We start from the raw sequence: 21,099 nt of genomic DNA, 5'->3' as shown, positions 1-21,099 counted from the left end.
AAGTTAAGAAAAGGCTTTATTGATAAAAGAAGCATTCTATGATGGTTAGTGGGGGGTGGAAGGTGGAAAGAGGGAAAATTATTCACAAGCTAGAGGTTAGTTAGACACATGTTAAATGAGTGAAGGAGCAGGCAATATACAAAAGAAGGAGGTTTAGCAGAGGAAAGATGAAGGTAGCAGAAGGCACAGGGAGGCATGCAGTAATAGTTAAAGTGATGGTGGTGGTGGTGGTAGTGTGCTGTGGAGTCAGTTCCGACTCATAGTGACTCTGCATAGGGTTTCTGAGGCTGTAAATGGTTACGGGAGCAGAAAGCCTCATCATTCTACCACAGAACTGCTGGGACACTGCTGACCATGAGGTTAGCAGTCCAACTAGTAACCACTACACTATAAGAGCTCCTTAATAGTTTAAGTGAATAGAGATAAATACTGCTAACTGATGGTATATGGAGGGCATTGCAATCACTGTAATGAAGCAAAGTTGAATGTAAAACTGATACTCTGCTCTGTAAACCTCTTCACTCAATTCACAATAAAGATTTAAAAAAAACAAAAATTTTTATTTTGAATTGAATGACTGTAGGTTTACAGAGCAGGTCATCAGTTACATACATAAAAGTTTTTAAAAAATGCATTTATATTGACTTCTTCAATTCAAACCCAATAGGCTTTATTTCCTCACAATATTCTATTTCATATTTGCAATCTCTCTTCTCCAATCAGCAATGCTGTTTGAAATCAGGGTTCCAACAGAGGATCATGTACAAAAGTTACTGGAATTATCTTTGTGCGTGTAGTTACGTAATCAATCACTTCTGATACATGGGAAAGATCATCTTTTGCTTGTATTTAGTTTTTTCACCTGTCAATTTACTTAGGACTGTTGTCAATTTGTTAAGTACTGTCGAGTGAGTTCTGACTCATAGTGACCCTGTATAGAATTTCTAAGGAGCGGCTGGTAGATATGAACCACCGACCTTGCGGTTAGCAGTCCAGTGCTTATCCTATAGTGCCACACCATGACTTAGGAATACATAAAGTAATTGTATGGTCCAAAAGCAAAAATTATATATGTAAAAAGGTATATACAATCAGGAATGATTGTGAGGGTTGGAAATGTAAAGGTAGATGTTTTGTAGCAAGGAGGGGAGTGATTAACTTTGTAGTCTAGGGTAGAGGTCCCTGGGACCATCAAGGGAGAAGAGCAGAGTGCGGGACCCTACCCAGAGAAGCAGTGATGCCATAGATGGAGGCAGAGACGATGATGTGGAGAGATGAAGCAGCTGGGGACTTTAGATCCAGAGAGGGAGAGGGGTTGTGTGCTGACGACTGGAGGGCAGGCTTGTAAGGGTATACGCTTTGGTTGGTTGATGATGCATGGAGGGGATTGTAACCATGGCAATGAAATGATATATGATAGGATGAATGTAAAACGAATGTTCTCCCATGTAAACTATCACATAATTCACAATAAAACATTAAAAAAAAAAGATAAATACAGAGAAGTCTCAACCTCTACATTTCCAAATTGAGTAAAACAAAATTGTTGAATGACCAGTTGTGTTCTCTTCATACACACACACACACAACTCATCTACTTTGGCAAGATATATAGGTGATGTTGTGATCATAGACCTGTCTCTGAAGTAAAAGAACTAACCACATTTCAAAAGAGAGAATTTTTCTCTCACATTTTAGCATAAGAAACTGAGAGATTCTGAATTTCCATCCTTTAATGAATGAAAACAAGAACACCTAAAAAAATAAAGCAAAAATAGTATAAGATACTAAAACATTGAAAGATGCTGACATAAGTAAGAGCTGAAGAAAACTGATTTCTATGGGAGCAAGTGCTTGGGTTTTAAATACATGAAAAGACTGTGGGCTACAGCACTGCATCTGAGAAAGTGGCCAATCCAGTGTGGTGGTCTGTGGAAGAGCTTACCTGGTGACGATCCCATTTTCTGCAAGAATGAAGGCTGCAGTAGGATTGGCAGCCCTGATGAGACTCTGGAGCTGAACAAGGAGAGGGTGTCTCTGTTCCACCGTGTGACTGGTAAACACCACATTATTCACCAAGCCTGGAGGATAAACAGAAAAAACAGTTCAGCCTTTAGAGCTCTGATTAGGGATCCTTGCTCTCCTCTCTCCTGACCATCCACTGTTTTCCTTGACTATCCTCCCAGGTGTCTCCTTGTGCTGACAGACATCCCTACCTTACAGCATTGACACACAGGGACATCATTCTGTTCCCCAACTTGGCACTGCCACTTTTTGGAAAGAACAGCCTCAACTCTGCAGCTGCCTTACTTCCTAACCTTCTTTGTCTTCTTAACTCTGCTTTCTGATTGATACCCAAAGCTACTTCTTCATCAAGGGCTAGTGTCACACACCTCATCAGCACCTGCTATCACTGAAGTTCATCAGTTCAGACCACAGTCATTTATGGAACACTAGCCATACATCAGTCCTGGTGTGGCACTGTGGATTAATGTACTGGACTGCAAGGTTGGTGGTTCAAGCTCACCAGCCACTCCTCAGAAACCCTATACAGGGTCACTATGGGTTGGAACCGACTCAACAACACTTAATAACAACAACAGTCACATGTCATAGAATCCTGGTGTGGCGCTGTGGGTTAATGCGCTGGACTGCAAAGTCGGTTTAAACTGCAAGGTCAGCAGTTCAAGCTCACCAGCCACTCCTCAGAAACCCTATACAGGGTCACTATGGGTTGGAACTGACTCGATGTCACACAACAACAGCTATATGTCAGGTCTAACTATTATGCTCTCAATGGGACACACGGCCAAGGTGTCACTGTGGACCCACAATTCCATGATATAGATGTTCTCACATTGCCAGGCTAAGGATGGGTAGGCCGTGTAATAAGGAGTGAGTGTGAAGTGGGCCACAATTATTCTCAACCTTCTTGAGCAAAATTCACAATACTACACATAATTTTGAAAGCAGTAAAATTATGACATCCCACCACCCTAACAAAATTATACCTATTCCTCATTTATCAATGATTTCATTATTCAACATTTCCCACTGAGGACAGGGCCCCTTCATGGTCCATCTTGAAAGATAAACTATAGTCCCCAGTGATGACTGAGCCAAATGAGGGACACCTGGCCACGGGATGCCTTCCTATTCCTCTGTGACATCCTGGTCTAACCACAGAGGGCAAAGGGGATGGATGGGATGATGTGAGGTCTCAGTGGGCAGGGGAAGGCCAGGAGAGGGCCCAGTGGTGCTAGGGATGACAGTGGAGGGAGGTGGGAAGGAGGACTGAGGAAAAGTGGCTATGCAGGGTTTTGGAGCTGGGGAGGGCAGAGGATGAGTGCTGGGTCCCCACCCAGGGTTGGTGGCAGGAGGTGACAGGCAACACTAGAGTACCATCACCCTGCTCCCCCAACTTCTGCAGGTTCCTCAGTCATGGAGAAGGTGTGGTAGGGAAAGGATAACCATGGTGCCATGTATATCCCAAGAGTTGCCCAACGTGGTAGGTAACTGGGGAGAGGTGAGAACAATCCCTCCGACCCCCCAAAAGATAAGGTGAGATCCAACTCTTACACAACTCCGATTTTACCTAACAATCTAGGTTTTGGAAGCTAACCATGTCGATAAATGAGGAGTGGGAGTACCTCTTCTATGTTATTGTTAGGTGCTGTTGTGTCTGTTCTGACTCATAGCAACCCTACATATAACAGAACAAAACACTGCCCAGGCCTGCACCATCCTCACAATCATTGCTGTGTTTGAGCCCAGTGTTGCAGCCACTGTGTCAACCCATTCTGTAGCAAAATAACATTTCTGTTGTAAAATAATTTGTTTTTGTCATCTGACCATTTTTATTCATTACTTATTATTATAAAAAATTCCAAACATATACAAAAGTAGAAAAAAGTATACAGTAATGAACTCCCATGTGTTACTATCACCAGCTTTAAGAATGATCATTTCACATTTGGCCACTCCTATTTCATCTTTACTTTATCTCCTCTCCTTTCTTTTCCTCTTCCCTCACTAGATAATTCTGTATCCAATTCTAGTCATTCTATTATTTCAACCCATCCCCAAACATTTCAGTATGTATCTTTATAAAATAAAGGCACTTTAAAAAAGTGAATGATTAACATAAATTCTTTAAATATAAAAAAAACCTAGTCAGTCTTCAAATTTCTTTGATTGCTTTATGCTTTCTTTGCTTCAAAAGTTCATTTTATTGAACCACGAAACAAAGTCCACATTATTGTATTTCAATGAAACACCTCATAATTCTCTTTCAATCTAACATTTCTCCTTCATGCCTTGCATTTTGTTGAAAAACTGCAGCCTACAAATCTCCTGAAGTTTGGATTTTGCTGAATGCATCCCCATAGTGTTACGAAACATGACAGCAAGCTCTAAAGGCTTGATCAGTAAGACTGCTTTATAGATAGAACCTTTCGCATTATTAACTAACTTTTTAAAAATGTTCTTTTTCTGATTCCTTTAAAAAATTATTTCCTGTTTAGTCAGGTAGTATCTTAAGGATATCCCATGGCCTCTGAATTATCTAGTACATAAATATTCATGACAGGTGGCAGACAGTATCCTTTATCATTAAAATTGGTCCTTTTTAGACTTCGTAATGCTTTGCCTTGAGTTCTCCTGCCTATTACTAGCAACTCCTTCCTTTTTGTTTGTACTTGTCTGTTCTGTCTCTGTCCATCTTTTTATCATCATCCATACTTAGCTCTAGATGGTTCTCTTTATAGGGCATCATGTGACTAGGTTTTATTTTTTTGGCTTAACTCCCCCCCCAAACAAACAAACAAACAAACAAACAAAGATTTTCCTTTTAATTAATGTGTTTAATCCTATTATATTTACTGAAACTTGGTTCTGTCATCTTGCTTATGTTGGATTCTATTTTAAAAATAAAAGTTCTTTCTAATCTTTTGAAATATGCTCTATGCATTCTTTGTTTTGTGTTTTCCTCCTGATAACTGGTAGGTTTATAGTCTGATTTTAGTCCTGATAATAGCTGTATGTTGTATAATATATCTAAATCTTATAATGTCATCTTTATACAATTTCAATCGACTCTTCCATATGAAAGAGGGGAAAGTTAATGTATTCTTAAATTCTTTCTACTTCTCTGCCATCCAATTCTGATCAGTTACATTAATTAGTATTTTTTGTTCCTTGATTGGGTACTTTTATATCTCTTAAAGAGTATAATTAACGCTTTGATTTAACAGCTTTAAAGCATCTTTCAATCTCTGTACTAGCTTTTTAGGATTGCCATAAAAATTTACCAGAAACTGGGGTGGCTTACAACAGAAACTGAATCTCTCACAATTCTGGAGACTAGAAATCAGAAATCAAGGTGTTGGCCAGACCATGTTCTTGCTGAAGGCTGTAGGGAAAATCCTTCCTTGCCTTTTCCTAGCTTCTGATGACTTAAGGCAATCTTTGGGTGTTTCTTGGCCTGTAGCTGCATCATGCCAATCTCTATCTCTGTCTTCACATGGCCTTCTTTAGTTCCATTCAAGACAAACAGGAATTGGATGACGTGTTATAATGGGGAAAGGGTACACATGCAATGCCACAATGTCAGGAGCTAGGGCTCACCTGCTGAGATAAAAACCTGCTTTCTAAGTGCCTATGGACCATTTTATGGAGTCCTGGTATGGCGTTGTGTGTTAATGAACTAGACTGCAATGTCTGCTTGAACCAAAAGGTCAGCGGTTCAAGCTCACCAGCCGCTCCTTGGAAACCCTATACAGGGTCGCTATGGGTCAGGACTGACTCAACAACAACATGGACCATTTTGGGTCTACTTGCTCCTTGGTTCTGAGACATGGATCTTACTCTTCTCAGGTATATGTTAATGGTCCAAAGATATTATGTCAACCTTAAGCAGATAATGGCCCACTTACCTCCGTACAGGGTTTAAGAGACTTCTAAGGAGTCCTGGTGTGGCACTATAGGATAAGCATCAGACTGTTCATCGCAAGGTTGGCAGTTCAAATCCACCAGGTGTTCCTCAGAAATCCTATACAGGGTTGTTATGAGTTGGAACCAACTTGATGGTACTCAACAACAACAACAACAAGTATTCCAGGGAGTCTCCTCAGTGGCTTTCTCTGACATGCATGTGGCGAGTGCTGCTCCTCTTCCTTTGGTCACTTGCTGAAAGGTACACTGGCTGCCCAGATCCCCAAATCTCTGCATCTTCCCTCTTGTCCCACACAACATCCTCACCAAGGTCTACCCACTACTATGGAGTCAATTTCAATTCCTAGAGATCCTAACAGGGTTTCCAAGACTGTAAATCTTTATGGGAGCAGATAGCCTCAACTTCCCCCCATGGAGTGGCTGGTAGGTTTGAACTGCTAACCTCACAATTAGAAGTCCTGTGCTTATCCTATAGTGCCACCAAGGCTCCTTCACCAAGGCCTGGGAAGTACTCAACAGCTCTGGGAGCCATGCTCCACTCCCACAGGCCTTTATTCAGACCTCCACTCTTCACTAAGGTCACTGCTCAGTCTCTCTACTTCCAGGTTTCCTTTTCTGCAATTCATTCTTCTCACTGTAGTCAGAATAATCTTTCAAAATCATAAAACCAATCATGTGACTTTCATACTTAAAATATTCCACTAGGTTCCAATTAACTCTTGACTTGACCTGACCTCTCTGTCATGCTGCCCTTTTACAAGGCCCTGTGTGCAAGCTCCAGTCACCAGTAGGCCTCCACTCTTGCTGTCCCTTCTGCCTGGTGACCATCCTTCCACCACTTCTTTCTATTAAGTCAACTCTTCCGTGAGTGTGGATAAAAGCTTCCCCTAGTTCTCCAGGACAGGACTAGAGCAGCCACAGGATAAAGATTTGCTGAATGACTGACTGAAGGAACCAAGTATGATAAGACATAAGCAACCTGAGGCACCCACATGCCGAACCTTCATCATATATAACTCTGAACAGAACCCATCTATCAGACAGCCATCTGAGAAGGTTTCACAGATGTATGCTTCTATTTTAATGTGTTTTTAATGATTTTTGAATTGGTAAATATCTATTTTTTTATACAAAATTCATAAGGTAAAAAGTGATATTCAATAAAATCTGTCTCCCTCCTTCCTCCTCTGGCACCCTGGACTCTAGTTTTCCTTCCCCAAAACCAATAGTAACTGGTTTTCAGTGGTTCTTCCTTGGACAGTCTACGCATGTACAAGTATTCTGTATTTAGGAATGTACAGAATCACGTTTTCTGGGAGCTTCTCCCACTCTCAAAACCTTAAAACTGCTATCAACAAGGTCCCCCTGTGTGACCTAGTTGTGGTCACAGCACATAAGTTAAGGAACTCAAATGAAGAAGATTGCAGCACCTTGCTTATTCTATTTTTAAATGATTCCTCACGTCTTTCCTACTGTTTACAAGCTTTAACATGATATGGACCTTCCTTGTTCACAGTGCCAGGGAAGTCCCCTGAGGAAGGGGACACAGGTGGTAGTTGTGCTCTCATTCACATTTGGAAAGGTCACTTTTGAGGCTGCAGGGGAGGCAGGGAGACCAGTCTGAAGAACCTGCAGTCAGAACTCCATGGACTGGGACTCACAGGAAGTGACTGAGAGCCTCGAAACCAAGTAAGAAGAGGCCAAGAGGCCAAGAGGCCAGGACCAGAATGTGTCACAGTAGGTAAGCAGGTAGGATCCTCTAGAAGGCTCAGCACATTCCGGTGACAGGCAGGGTCCTGCAAAAAGTCCTTGAGATTCCTATAGGTGGAAGACAAGAGCAGTTGGGGTGGATCTTGCAGTGAGGAGCCAGGAAAGGCGAGTAAAGACCTATAAAAGCCTTTGGACTCTTGTTTGGTACATTTCTGGGCAAACAACTGTAGAGTCAGGCTAATGCAAACATGCTAATTCAAGCAGCACATAGGAGGGTCACAAGCACAGGCCAGGTCCACCCTCAAGAAGGCCTGGGCCTCTGACAGTCAGCTTGCCCAAAGTCCTGTCTATAGCATGAGTACCATGTGGAGAAATCCTTTGAGGTTGGAATTCTAGGTCAGGAATTGGGCAGAGAAAAGGGGCTTTGACTTGTAGGGAAACAAGCAAGAGGATTATCTCTAGCATTCCTTAGGCCAGCTAAGTAAACTGACACTTGCCAAGAGGAAATGCCATCTATGAAGCAGGTACGACAGTTATCTGGAGCACAGGGTGAAGAGGCTGGGGTGGGCAGTTTCATCTTGTTTGGGCCTGGAGCTTCCTTCTCTTCTGTAACAAGGAGTGGATGCCCAGGTTTGGCCGACAACTCACCAGATTGGGCTGTGACTAAGCAGGCAGCCTGACCTGGCACATTCCCAAGAGAAGAGAAACATCCTCAAGGGCTGTCAGATCATCCTAGGATTAAAGGCTTCTAGCAACCCAGTAGAACACAAAATTGACTTTTGTCTAGCTATGTTGTTGTTGATAAGGATTGTTGAGTTGATTCTGACCCACAGAGACCATGTATAGGGTTTCCAAGGAGCAACTGGTGAGCTTGAACCACCAACCTTGCAGTTCAAATGACTTTGCAGTCTGAGGCCCACAGTGCCACACCAGGACTCCTTTGTCTATTTATAGCGGCCTTGGAGTCGGTTCTGACTCATAGCGACCCTGCATAGAGTTTGGGGGGCTATAAATCTTTACGGGAGCAGAAGGCCTCATCTTTCTCCTTGTGGAACAGCTGGCAGTTTCGAACGGCTGACCCTGAGATTAGCAACCCGATTTGTAACCACTATGTTACCAGAGCTCCTTTGTCTATCTACAGATACTTCTAAAAGCATGGCAAGGTGGTAAAATCTCTTCACTGCTTCAAGCCACTGTTAAGAGACTTGCTTGCTGTTTATGATGAAGATTGCTTCCAAGTCCTCAGATTTCTTTGGCACACATCATTTCAGTCCTGTAACACAGTTCTTTTCTCACTGTAGAATAATCCTTTATTGTTAAAAGCAAGAAATCAGGGAACCTGACTCATGAAGGGAGCAAAGACTTGGAAGTGCTTGTCTACTGATGGCAGAGCCCATCAACCAAGTAAGTGCTAGTGAGAATGCAGTCTGTGTTGGTAAAAGGGATCAGGCTAAAAGGGACTTTTCTCTTGGTTTGACCCAGGTTCATGGGCACTGAAGACAGAGCCCATCCCCAAGGCTCTTTTTTTCCAGGGCAGCCTGACCATCTGTGCTTGTCCCTTATGCAGAAAAGCAGATAGGATCTGAGGGCAGAAGTGCGAAGGAGTCCAAGATGGGCTTAGCAATAGTCACATGCTGGATAAAGGACTATGACGGGGAAAAGGGCATCAAACATGTAGGAGAGAAAGACAGGGTCTGGGGTTGGACAGTTCAGCAAAATCCTAGCTACAACTACTGGCTAGAACCAACAATAAGGCAAGAGGCAAACATTTCCTCCACTTTCCTTTCCACTGCTTTCTCTAAGTCAATTTCACTCCCGGTCTGAGCTCTGAATCCCATTTGCCCCCTCTTTAGGCTCCCACTCCATCGAGCCTTGGATTTCCCTCTAGCTCACAGGCTTTTGCTTCAGCAAATAAACCACAGACCTACCCACTACCACTGAGTTGATTCTGACTCATAGTGAGCCTACAGACAGCAGAACTGTTCCATAGCCTTTATGAGACTTCATACCCTTATGGAAGCAGATATCTCATCTTTCTTCTGTGGAGCGCCTGGTGGATTCAAACCACCAACCTTTTGGTTAGCAGCCTAGTGCTTAATCCACTACATCACCAAGGCTCCTTCCTCAGCAAATAAGGATGTGCAAATCTTTCCCTCTTGCAAATCATTCCCTTCTAGTGATCATCCCTCTTTTCTTCTTTGCATTGGCCTACACACCCTACAACAACATCCATGCTTGCTGGCTCTAGTGCCTAACTGGCCATCACTCCACTCAGACTTGGCTTTGGCCCACACCTCTCCACTCTGATTTTCCTGCAGAGGTTACAAGTGTCCTTCACACTGGCAAAGCCGCTGGATTTTTTTCTTTCCTTCCCTTGATATCCCTACAACAATCAACCCCAGAGAGCTCTCTGTATTTCCTTCTTCAGTGTCTGAGGCTGTTCTCTCTTCTGTTTCACCTCTAGTCTCCTGGGCTTTTCTCTCCCCACATTCCTGGCTTTTTGCTCTTTATAACTGCACACCTGGCTACTAGCTAATAGCAGCAACCACCTTGGCTTTGACCATAACTCCCAAACATGTATGTAAGGTCCTCCTAAGTTCTGAGTGCATATAGCCAAACATCTCCTGGGCCCCTCCTCTTCCATGTCCCCAGTCCCATCGAGAGCACACCATCTCAATCCTCTCCCCTCCTATGCTTTCTATTTCAAGGACAAGTACTACCAGCCTTCTCAATACTCCAAGCTAGAAACCCTGGAGTCACCAGTGTTGTTGTTAAGTGCTGCTGAGTGGGTTCCAATTCATAAGGACCCTGTATAGGGTTTCTGAGGAGTGGTTGACTTCCTCTACCCTCACGTCCCACAGCAATTCTGTCACCAGATCCACTTGACCCAACCTCCACATAATCTACCTAATCTCTGGCACATACTGTGGATGGGCCCATTCAATCTCCCTCTTTTGGAATGGAGTACCTGGAAGGCAACAGGCATCTCTGAAAACTGGATCTGAGGCTGCCTGGTGCAGCAGTCCATTACACACACTGTTCGCTTGAGTGGGCCAACCTCTTCCCCTGGGAAGCACCAAGCTAAACTGTGTCCCAAGACAACAGCTATGGAATGCTCTGTTATCCACTCCCTGTGGACCAGCAATGGGATCAGCAGGGCAAAACTGTGCTGGGTACATTAAGTTGTTTTCTGCCCTCTGATTTTTTTCTTGCTGGGCTGGCTCAGGAAGCCCAGACTCCAGGCATATCTCCTGACAACAATGAGTATTTCATACTGGAGGGAACTTTCTGGATCTCCAGGCACCATAGATAATATGACTAAAAAGTGCTGCTTTTGGAACTGCTAGGTGGCAGGACAAAGCAAGGTTGAGTACAATCTACAGAACAGGTGGATTTTTATGAATGTTATCAGAGAAGTGGAAAATTCCAATGTGCACTGGGGGAGTATTAAGGGAGACAGGTCCTGCTGGGCATACTCTGCCCACTGGGGACAGGAGAAGTACAAGTACATGAAGATCTTGCTGATCCAAACGCTGGAAAGACCTACTCACTGATATGAGCTAGAAGGGCAGGGCAGTCAGGCCCAGCTCAGTAGAGGCCTTACCATGGTGATTTGTTGCCATTAAGAGACAATCTCTTGGAAGAAGCTGGCCTCTCAAATATGATAAAAGTAAAATATGTCACAGTTTTCCCTGAACCAATTTTGTTTTAGATTTCAGAATGGTACGTAGGAACATGAAAAGTCTGTTCCATCCAAATACAATTTGAAATGCAGGCAGTAGAAAGTAAAGCATATTGCTTACCTTGTGAACATTGGTCAAGACATTTAGGAAAGAGAAATCTAGGAGGAAAAAGAGAGATATTTTAAAACCATTAATCTCAGAGTTGTCATTGCTTATTTTTCACAAAAATCTGAATATCACTGATGAGCAAGCTGACTTACTTGATGGGGGAAGCTACAAGTAACACTGAACATGAGGGAGAGCCATGACTAGTCAAAAGGATCCCCAATAAATAAAACATTTTTAATCTCAAAACAAAAGGTTCCCCAAGCCAGCAGCCCCTTGAAGTCCCCAGGTGGCCAGCTCTTGGTAGACTGGGATACTGGGGGCTGGGCCAGCTTGCCACACTGTAGGAGATGGGGGGAGAGAGAGCGCACTGGTCTTTTATGAAAGAGATACTGCTCTGATGAGAAATAGGAAATCTCAAGGGAAAATGAGAGGAATTACGTTCACCTGTCAGGAACCTTGAGTACCAGGTTGACACACTCCCTTTAGGTGTACTCGAATCCCAGTGCCACTTTAGTCTCATCCTTAACTCAAATAGAAACTGAGAGAAGGGAAATGGCTAACTAGGAAGTGAAGCAGGAGGTGGGGTGACTGATCCAAAGTGTGCTTAAGTTTAACAATGGCAGCACTGCAGCAAGCTCCAGATAAATCCTCAGTCTATTCTCAGTGGCTTAAAATCCCCACACCACCACAATATTCTTCCCAGGGAGAAAGCTAATACTATAGAGAGTAACTTCCTTTTATTGAGGTCCTACTCAACAGCATTTAACAACACCAACACTGTGGATTTGGCACTGGACAAGCACTTAACATCTGGTTCCATCCTCATATCCATCCTGTATACTTAACGAATGAGAAGAGTGGGAGTGGGTTTAGGATAGATAAACAGGCTACACTTTTTCAGAAGGTCTCACACATATACAGCAACTCAGGTATGCTTAGCACCATACAGCTACGGTTTCTTGCCCCGAAAGTAGGATGCTTGCTGAAGTCACCCATCTGAATTGTTGCTGGTCTAGCTGGTAAGTATCAATGCTGCTTAAAATACTGGGGGAATTGCTAGCGGGAATGTAAAATGGTGCATTCACTGTGGTGAACAGTTTGGTGGTCCTTACAGAGTTAAACACAGAATAATCATTCTGACTCATAGCAACTTTATGCACACCAGAATGAAACACTGCCCATTCCTATGGCATCCTCACAACTGTTGCTATCTTTGAGCCCACTGTTGCTGCCATAATATCTTCTTTTTTGTTGACCTTCTACTCTATCAAGCATGTTGTCCTTCTCCAGGGACTGATCCCTTCTGATAACATGCTCAAAGTATGTAAGACTAAGTCTCACCATCCTTGTTTCTACGAGCATTCTGGCTGTACTTCTTCCAAGACAGATTTGTTTGTTCTTCTGGCAGTCCATGGAACTTTCAATATTCTTCTCCAGTACCAACTTTCTGATGCATATGAGGCAACTGAAAATATCGTAGCTTGGGTTAGGTGTACCTCAGTCCTCAAACTAACATCTTTACTCTTGAACATTTTAACGAGGTTTGTTGGAGCAGACCTGCCTAATGCAGTATGTCGTTTAATTTACTGACTGTTGCATCCATGATTTAAACCTACCTATGAACATCTGATGGCCTGTTCTGCAGCAGGTCCCTGATCTTGTTCTGACTGATGATTTTGAGCTTATTTATCTTCTCTTTCCACAGATATAGTCAATTTGATTTCTATGTACTCTATCTGGTGAGGTTCAAGTGTACAGTTGCCATTTTTGTTGTTGAAAAAGGTATTTGCAACAAATAAGTTGTTAGTCTTACAAAATTCTGTCATGCAATCTACAGCTGTTGTTTCTATCACTGAGGCTGTATTTCCCAAATACTGATCCTTTTGTGTTTCCAGTTTTTGTGTTCTTATCACCAGTGATTATCAGTGTATCTTGGCTGCAGGTTTGATCAATTTCATACTACAGAAGTTGGTAAAAATCTTTAATTTCTTCATCTTTGCATTAGTGTTTGTTATATAAATTTGAATAATAGTTGTATTAAGTGGTCTTCCTTGTAAATGTTTGGTTATTATCTTATCACAGACAATACTCTACTTCAAGATAGATCTTGACATGCTTTTTTTTGATGATGGTTGTGATGCTATTCCTTTTCAATTTGTCATTCCTGCATGTATACATGTATATACCATAAAATGTCAATTGATATTCCACTAATCCAATACCATCTCTAAGGCAATGTCCATTTACAAGAGAAAACCACTTAAACGTTTTGCTATATATTTTCCTAGATGTTTTCTCTGTGTATAAAACAAATATCTTTAAATTGGTTTATATATATAAAGAACATAGTAGGAGGCTTCTCACTTTCTGATCTCAAAACCTACTACACAGTCATTGTAGTCAAAACAGGCTGGTATTGGTACAATGACAGACACATGAGCAATGGAACAGAATTGAGAACCCAGAAGTAAATCCATACTTGACCTATGACAAAAGACATAGTAAATGGGGAAGAGACAGTCTCTTCAACAAACGGTAGTGGCAAAACTGGAAATGTATTTGCAGAAGAATGAAACAAGACTCATATCTCACACCATATGCAAAAACAAACAATGTGGCTCAAAGACCTAAATGCAGATCCTAGAAACTATAAAGATCTTTAGTGAAAAAACAGGGACAAACTTAGGACCCTAATATATGGCATATACACTATCAAACACAGTTGAAAACACACAAACAGCAGAAGACAACACAGATGACTGAGAGCTCCTAAAAATGAAGACATTTAGGTACAGCAAAAGATTTCACCAAATGAATAAAAAGAGAACTCACAGACGGAAAATTTTTTGGCAATGATGCATCAGACTACTTGCTAAAATTTATAGAACACATCAACACCTCAACAAGAAAAAGACAAACAATCCAACTAGAAAATGGGCAGAGGACTTGAACAGATACTTCACCAAAGAAGACATAGGAAGATGAGAAACATATGAAGAAATATGATCATTAGCAATTATTGTTGTTGTTAAGTGCCATTAAATCAGTTCCAACTCTCAGAGACCCTGTATAGGGTTTGTGAGTGTTTAAAAATCTTTGCAGGAGTAGAAAGCCTCATCTTTTTCCTTTGGAGCAGCAGATGGGCTTGAACCACTAATGCTTTGGTTCAAAGTCCAGTGTTTATCCTATGGAGTCACAGCACTCCCACTTAGATACAAATCAAAACAAAAATGAAATATCATCTTACCTCAGCATTACAAACAAAATTAAAACAAACAAACAGAAAACAACAGATGCTGGCAAGGGTGTAGAGAGACGGGAACCTTCCTACACTGCTGGTGGGACTGTACAATGATGCAACTACTGTGCAAAATGGTATGGAGTATTCTCAAAAAGTTGCTTTATGACCCAGCAATCCCTCTACTTGGTATACATCTTCAAGAAATAAGAGTCATGGTATGAATAGATATATGCACATCTATGTTCATTGCAGCACTATTTACAATAGCAGAAAGATGGAGACAATCTAAATGCTCATCATCAGAAGAATGGTTAAACAAACTTGGGTACATACACAATGGAATACTATGCAATGCTGAGGAATCATGCTGAATCTGAGAAACATAACATGATGTTATGAGTGAAATGAGTCAATCACAAAAAGACAAATATTGTATGAGGTCACTGTTGTTAAGAAGTTATGAAAAGTTTTCATGTTAAAAGAAACATTCTATGATGGTTACCAGGGGTGGAAAGGAAGGGAAAAATATGTAGCTATATAGGAGCACGGGGGCTCCATATTATAAGCATTGGAGTACAAACTGAAAGGTTCATGGTTTGAGTCTGCTAGTTGCTCCACAGGGGAAAGATGAGGCTAAACAGGAAACCCTAAACAGATGGATAAATATGAGTCAGAACCAACTCGACAACAACAGAATATATTATACTATATACACACACACACATATACATACATACCTATACAAACACACACACACACATGGATGATTTTCCAAAAATAGATTACTAGGACTTCCTTCCAAGGCATCTCTGGGTAGATTCAAACTACCAATCTTCTGGTTAGCAGCCATCTGTATTAACCTTTTACACCACATAAGGATTCCTGCCTTGTAATAAATCACCCCAAAACTAAGTGACAATTTATTATTTTTCATGATTTTGTGGGTTGGCTTGGCAGTTCTTTTGGTCTAGGGCAGCTCATCTGTGACTAAATATCCAAAATGTACATGTGGGGTTCTAGCTAGAATGACAGTTATATCTGGGATTCCCGGGGCCTCTCTCTCCAAATGGTCTCTCATCCTCCAGCAGTTAAATTCAGGCTTCTTCATATAATGGTTTCAGCAAGGGGACAGGACTAACATGTAAGTGCTTTTCATGTCTCTGCTTGTTCATTTTCCTTATGTCCCATTGACCGAAACAAGTCACACAATCAAGTCCAAATTCAAAGAGTATGAAACAGACCACCAGTTTGACAGAAGGAAGAGATGCTTAAGCTGTGACCATTTTTTTGATGTATTAAAGTTGGTTGGTCACCTAGCCATTTTTTTTAATTGAATGGACTTAACTTTAATAATTTTCTATTCTTGAATTATCTATTTTATATGCACCATGGGAGAACCATTAAATTTTCAACAGAGCATTAGAAAACCACTACAAAAAATTACTTTCATGAAGGAATTCAGAAGAAAATTAGGAAATTTATCATCAATATCTAGAAAATGGGTAAATTTTGATTTGTTGACTTAGGCTTTTTGACATCCTAATATAAGTTGAAGCACTCTTTTAGTCAACAGTTATTTTGTGAGCACATAGTATGTATCAAGTATGCACAGAAATGGTTCTTGCACTCATAAAAGCTAAGTCTGTACTCTCTTTTTCTCACGTGGCATTCATTTCTTTGCCTATTTCCTCTTCACTTTATTTTCTCAAGCTTGATGTTCTTTGACAAAGACTCAAGTTACAGCAGTGTCTCTGTTACTTCAAATGAGATTCTCATTTCCACAGTGATTTTACTGCAAACTTTATTTTCTTTCTAGAGTTCTGAAGTTCATTTTCCATCAATTTTTGTTAGCTCCGTTTTCCTCTGATTGTTAAAAATTTAACAGCTTTGTTGAAGTATAATCTGTATATCATGAAATTCACTCATTTAATGTGTACAACTCAATGATATTTATAGTAAATCCAGAGTTACGTAATCATCATTTTATATATATGTTGTTGTTGTTGTTATGTGCCATGGAGTCGGTTCCGACTCATAGCGACCCTGCACAGGGTTTCCGAGGCTGTTAATCTTTACGGGAGCAGAACGCCTCATCGTTCTCCCACGGAGCAGCTAGCAGTTTCGAACTGCTGACCTTGTGGTTCTCAGCTTGATTTGTAACCACTATGCTACCAGTGGTATATATATATATATATAGACAGATAGACAGATAGATATAGATATAGATAGATAGATAGATAGATATAGATATGGACTCCTGGTGTGGTGCTGCAGGAGCAACACTGGACTGAGAGCCACAAGGTCGGCTATTCAAACCCACCAGCTGCTCCTCGGAAACTCTAAACAGGGTTGCTATGAGTTGGAACCAACTCAATAGCACTTAACAACAACACAATGACCAACTTATGGTGACCTTGTACAGGGTTTCCAAGGAGCAGCTGGTAGGTTTGAACTGCCTATAGCACCACATAAAATGTTTATATGCCAATCTTGGAAAAAGGATACAAAATACATATACCACAGTATAAAAAATTCCAGAAAGAAATTCACAAAAATTGTAATAGTTACATTGAATTGGTAAAACTGTGGGTGAATTATAACCCAATTTTCTTTGCTGCTGCTATATTACTTCCAAAGTGACACTCATTCTATCAGAAGTGTGAATAAATGTCATTAACTGAGATAAGATGGTTTAACAACATGAGAAAATATTTGTGAGATACTCTAAAGGCCTTGAGACAAGATCCCTCCCCTGAGTAAAGAGGAAAAGACAGTCATGCAACCATCTTTTCTGAGAGAATCTATTCCAAGTCCCACTGTCCTAGATGGACAACTTTACAGTGCACAAAAGGAAGGTGCTAGTCTAAATGGGTCTTTTGAGAACCTCACACTAGTGGAAGAATAATTAACCATCGATTACATACAAGGTATACTGATGCATCCCTAACAGAAACACACTATAAAGATGTTTCCTTCTGGTGAGTGGGAGAAAATTCTCTTTCTATATATGTCAATACACATCCTGTGGGCTGGAAGTAGTCCTAAGTATTACCTGTGCTCCATGTAGCAACTCAGGGGCTCCACACATACTGTGATAGCACCAATGGTGAAGGAGGACTTGACAGTTGAGTCTGGATGGGTCTGCAGGGCCTGGACAACATCAATAACATCTGTATAGCTGGGGGAAAAAAAGGGAATGATTAGAGGCTGATTGGGAAAAGAGAGGCACACTGTATGGTTGAGTGAGCAAGGGTGGAAGGAAAACCAAAAGGCAAAGCCTGTTGCTGGGTTACTTGCTTCTCTCCTGTGTGACCTCACATTATGATTTAGAGCCCCTGAAGTCTACACACAATTCTCCATTCCAGAGTTCCTGTACTCTTCATAACTGTGCAAGTTATGAGTACAAGAGCCATATCCTCTATGTCTAAAGGAAACCTGTAGGTAACCCTGGGTCTCCGAGGTTGGGACTCACAGTCCTACTTAGGTCTTTTTTTGAAATCAAGTTAGAAACTCCTGCCTTGGCCTCTACTTTCTTTAATAGCTCTTTCCTCTTTTCAACTCACAGAACACACAGGCAAGTGAGAAAAGGGAAATCATCAGGTACCTCTGCAGATCAGCAGATAAATGTCAAATACCATTCGCATTCGTATCTCTTGCCTGGACTCCCTCCAAACTCCAGATACACAGATCCAATTTGATATTCTTCACTTAGAACCTAATATTTTCATGACCCATGCCTACTGCTTTCCCAAGACTTTGTCCCTCTCTCAAGGGGATTCTATTCTTTCAGTTGCTAGATCAAAAGATTGGCTTAATCTTATTTGACTCCATTTTCTCTCTTGTTTCACAAGTCTAATCCATCAGCATATTCTGCCATCTTTATCTTCAAAATATAATTAGAATAGACTTACTGCTCATATTCCCACAGCTACCTCTTGGTCCTGACTGTACGTCTCTTGAGATCAATCCAATAGCCTTTTTACTGGCTTCCCTGCTAACTTTGCCTCGCTTCAATCTGTTTTCAGCACAGAAGCCAGAAGAAGCCTCTAAATCTACAGTCAGAACATGTCACTCTTTTGCTCAAAATCCTTTAGGGGGGGCTCCACCCTTTTAGGAAAGTCAAAGCCCTCCTGATGACCCACACAGCTCTCTGTGAACAGACTCCCATAAAACAGGGGAAGGGCTCATTTCCTTCCAATCTTTCCCTGAGTCTACTCTGAGCTGTTCCCTGAACACTCCAGGCATGCTCCTACCTTTGCAATCACTGTTCCTCTGCCTGCAATGTTCTTCCTCAGAACACGGCTTGCTCTCTCTGCTCAAATTGCCTTTTAGGAGACAGGCGTTCTATGCTCCCTATGTGAAACAGCAGCCCTCCCTTTCTTGCTTTCTACTTACACCCCGCTAACTTTGCTCCACAGCACTGATTATCTGCTAGTTGTGCTGTACTCATTTATTTGCTTATTGTCTTTCCCCCAGTGAGAATGTAAGGCGACTGCTCAGTGCTGTAATCTTTGGTGCCTGAAGCATGGTAGATTAATGAATTGGGCATTCAACCCAAGTAGGCCCCTGGTTGTTCTAAGAGGGAGTCCATCCTCTTCATATTGTGGAGAACATTTTTCCAGTTGACCCAAAACATCTGATCCTATGGAAGGAATGCAAACTGGATAAAGAGGCTTGCTGATCAGGTGGGCCTAGTTCCTAACCTGTGCCCTTGGCAGGCCAGTGGGTGGAAGGATAGGTATGGCCTAAGCCATACACTGAGTTTCTACAAACAACTCATCTACAATGTTTACCGACTTCCTCTCCAGGTCAGAGAAACTTGGTAGTGCTATGGTTAAGCACTAGGCTGCTAAATGAAAGGTCGATGATTCGAAACTACCAGCCACTCTGTCAGGGACAAAGATATGGCAGTCTACTTTCAGAAAAACATACAGCCTTAGAAAGCCCATGGGTACTTCTACTTTATTGTATAGGGTCACTAGGAGTTGACAGCAGTGGCTTTTTTTTTTTGGTTCTGACCAACCAGTAGTGCTTCTGTAAAGAACAGAATGTGTCCTGGATTCTCAAACAGGCTTCTCCTCGTGCACAGGCATGTGTGTGTGACCATGTGAGGCTCTTTCCCCTAACTCTGCAGTGCCTAGTTGGGCCTGGGTGCCAGAAAAGCGCCCCACACGAACACACTGCCCAGCACTAGATAAGCTGCATGAATAAGCTCTTCTTGCTCCCTGATGATGCTTCATAGAGTCAACATGATTAAGTGCCACAGGGTTGCTCCTTAGCATTCATTAGCTTTTGTCCTCTTCTTTAAAAAAACAAAACTATTTGGGGCCTTTCATTTTACAAGTTCAGTATAAGAGTATACACTCTCATTTCTTAGTGTAGTACAAAGACACGCTTTGGTCAATTTAATACAATTAATTTGAGGTTGGTCAATTTAATACAATAGGCTTCTCCTTAGAAAAGATGGAAAAGGTTACAGTGAAATCAGACCCCAGGCTCACCCATGAGAGGCCAATGCATCTGGACACTGCAGCCAGAAGCCTATGGGCAGCAAGAGGAGGCACACAGCCATTCAGTCTACTCATTAAGAGGGAGCCCAAAAGGGAATGTATAATGGTATAGTCACTATGGAAAACAACTTGGTAGTTCCTCAAAGAGCTAAGCACAGAATTACCATGTTTGTTGTTGTTGTTAAGTGCCATTGAGTTGATGCCAACCCATAGCAACCCTGTATAGGGTTTCCAAGGAGCAGCTGGTGAGCTTGAACCACCGACCCTGCAGTTCAAACAACTTTGCAGTCTGATGCATTAATCCACAGTGCCACACCAGAATTACCATATGACCCAGAATTCCACTCCTAAGTATATACTGAAAAGGTCTGAAAGGAGGAATTCAAACAGATACTTGTAAACCAATATTCACAGCAGCATTAAGCACATTAGCCAAAAGGTATAAACAATTCAAGTATCTATGAATAGATGAATGAATAAACAAAATGTGGTACCATACCTACAATGGCTTATTACTCAGCCATAAAGAGAAACAAAAATCTGATACATGTTATGACATGTATGAACCTTGAAAACATCATGTTGAGTGAAAGAAAAGTCAGCCACAAAAGGACAAATATTATATAATCTCACTTATATGAAATATCTGGAGCCCTGGTATGATGCTGTGAGTTAGTGCGCTGGACTGCAGAGTCGGTGTGAACTGCAAGGTTGGCAGTTCAAGCTCACCAGTCTCTCCTCAGAACCCTACACAGGGTCGCTATGGGTTGGAACTGACTCGACAGCACTTATAAACACACAGAGATAAGAGTTTATTAGTGGTTAACAAGGGCAGGGAGGAAGGGTAACTAGGGAGTTACAGAAGAAATTCCTGATTGGGGCAATGAAAAACTTT

At 41.7% G+C, this 21,099-nt stretch overlaps 1 protein-coding gene across 1 annotated transcript in view; it reads right to left on the bottom strand.

Moving 5' to 3' along the window:
• The window catches only part of LOC102837176 (chromosome unknown open reading frame, human C20orf194), a 98,184-nt gene that overhangs the window by 13,085 nt on the left and 64,000 nt on the right, over nucleotides 1-21,099 (bottom strand). Inside the window, exons 19-21 of the mRNA XM_006874826.1 lie at nucleotides 17,747-17,872; nucleotides 11,466-11,503; nucleotides 1,946-2,081 (exon numbers count right to left, since the gene is read on the bottom strand). Coding sequence (XP_006874888.1) covers nucleotides 1,946-2,081; nucleotides 11,466-11,503; nucleotides 17,747-17,872 — 300 coding nt within the window. The remainder of the gene's footprint in view (nucleotides 1-1,945; nucleotides 2,082-11,465; nucleotides 11,504-17,746; nucleotides 17,873-21,099) is intronic.

This window comes from Chrysochloris asiatica, unplaced genomic scaffold (genome assembly GCF_000296735.1).
Source record: "Chrysochloris asiatica unplaced genomic scaffold, ChrAsi1.0 scaffold00304, whole genome shotgun sequence".
In the NCBI taxonomy this organism is placed as follows: Eukaryota; Metazoa; Chordata; class Mammalia; order Afrosoricida; family Chrysochloridae; genus Chrysochloris; species Chrysochloris asiatica.
Note: the sequence above shows the minus strand (reverse complement) of the source record. Positions and strands in the feature narration are given on the sequence as shown.